This window comes from Gekko japonicus, unplaced genomic scaffold, assembly GCF_001447785.1.
Source record: "Gekko japonicus isolate JY-2015 unplaced genomic scaffold, Gekko_japonicus_V1.1 scaffold1311, whole genome shotgun sequence".
Taxonomy (NCBI): Eukaryota; Metazoa; Chordata; class Lepidosauria; order Squamata; family Gekkonidae; genus Gekko; species Gekko japonicus.
In genome coordinates, this window is record NW_015168086.1 from 252,639 (window position 1) to 254,159 (window position 1,521).

At 50.2% G+C, this 1,521-nt stretch overlaps 1 protein-coding gene across 1 annotated transcript in view; it reads left to right on the forward strand.

The window, feature by feature from the left end:
• The window catches only part of COL4A2 (collagen, type IV, alpha 2), a 218,161-nt gene that overhangs the window by 193,708 nt on the left and 22,932 nt on the right, over positions 1–1,521 (forward strand). Inside the window, exon 39 of the mRNA XM_015414706.1 lies at positions 902–1,018. Coding sequence (XP_015270192.1) covers positions 902–1,018 — 117 coding nt within the window. The remainder of the gene's footprint in view (positions 1–901; positions 1,019–1,521) is intronic.

The window sequence follows — 1,521 nt, forward strand, 5'->3', positions numbered from 1 at the left end:
GGAAAGAGATCTATCCTAACGTATCAGTTGCTGCAGGAGAACCCTGCAATCACTCCGCACAGGTGTAATGATTTGGCACGGGAGAACTGATACATTTTGATCCACTCCAGAGAGTGTGAAATTTTAACTTGCAGCGGTGGGGGAGTGCCCACAAAGAAAGAAAGTGCCAGATTCTCAGCACTTCTAAAAAAATTCACAAAGGATCTGCGTCCCCTTGCCTCTGACTCCTCCTTGGAGGTGTACTGGAAGGGGGGGGGGTTGTCATCTTCTGGGCATGGAGCAAGGGTCACTGGGGGGTGTGGGGAAAGGTAGTTGTGAATTTCCTGCATTGGACAGGGGGTTGGACTAGAGCCAGTCTGGTGTAGTGGTTAGGAGCACAGCTCTAATCTGGGAGAACTGGGTTTGATTCCCCGAAAAAAAAGCTCTTCCACGTGGAACTGTCACAAGTTTTTCTGCTAACCTCACGGTGAGATAGGCTAACGAATGAGTATTTTTAACTACCAATGCATCCGGTAATATTGAATTGTGTTTTTAAGTGGATAATTGTGTAATTTTATTGCACTTGTGTGCCTAAATTATTTCAATGTGTTATATTTTATTGCACTGTTGTGCCGTGTAAGCCGCCCTGAGCCCGCATGCGGGGAGGGCGGGGTATAAATGAAATGAAATAAATAAATAAGTTCTCTCAGAGCTGTTCTCTCACGAGCAGTTCTCGAGAGAGCTCTCTCAGCCCCACCTCCTTCACAGGGTGTCTGTTGTGGGGAGGGGAAGGAGATTGTAAGCCGCTCTGAGACTCCCTTTGGGTAGAGAAGGGCAGGATCTAGATGAACCAGGAGGTCCCTTCCAACTCTGTGATTCTATGATTCTGCAATGCTAATATCTCTTGATTTCTCACTGGCAGGGCCACGGGGGACAGCTGGAGGTCCTGGACCGGCTGGTCTGCCAGGCCTTCCTGGAGTTTCCAATATCTCCGGATTCCCCGGGGACATGGGAGCCCCCGGTTTTGACGGCGTACCAGGTAACACTGCCTTTCCACCTCCCGTTGGCACGGAGTCCCCTTAGTGAGGGCGATGAGGGTGGTTTGTTGGTATTGCACCACCAACAGGCACGGCGCTTGGCAGAGCAGAAGAAAACGGGTCCCGGGCCTGAGGGGCTTGCAGCTGGAAGTTTGCCATAAGGGAGACTCAAAGGGAAAGGTGTGGAGAGGTTGGTGGACAGAGGGAGAAGTTCCATGGCGTGTGCATAGGCTTAATTTAAGGGGGGGGGTTGCCGAAACCGTCACGGGAAAAGTAGGTTTTAAGGAAGCAGGGAGGTGACATCACTCAGGAATTCTAGGTGGCATCAGGGGTAGCCAGGAGGAAAGGGAAGAGTCACCTGAAAGGCCCGATCCGGAGGAGTTTAGCCGTGTTAGTCTGTTGCTGCAAAATAGTAAAAAGCCCAGTAGCACCTTTAAGACCAACAAACTTTATTGTAGCATAAGCTTTTGAGAAACACAGCTCTCTTCATCAGATGCATGGAGGG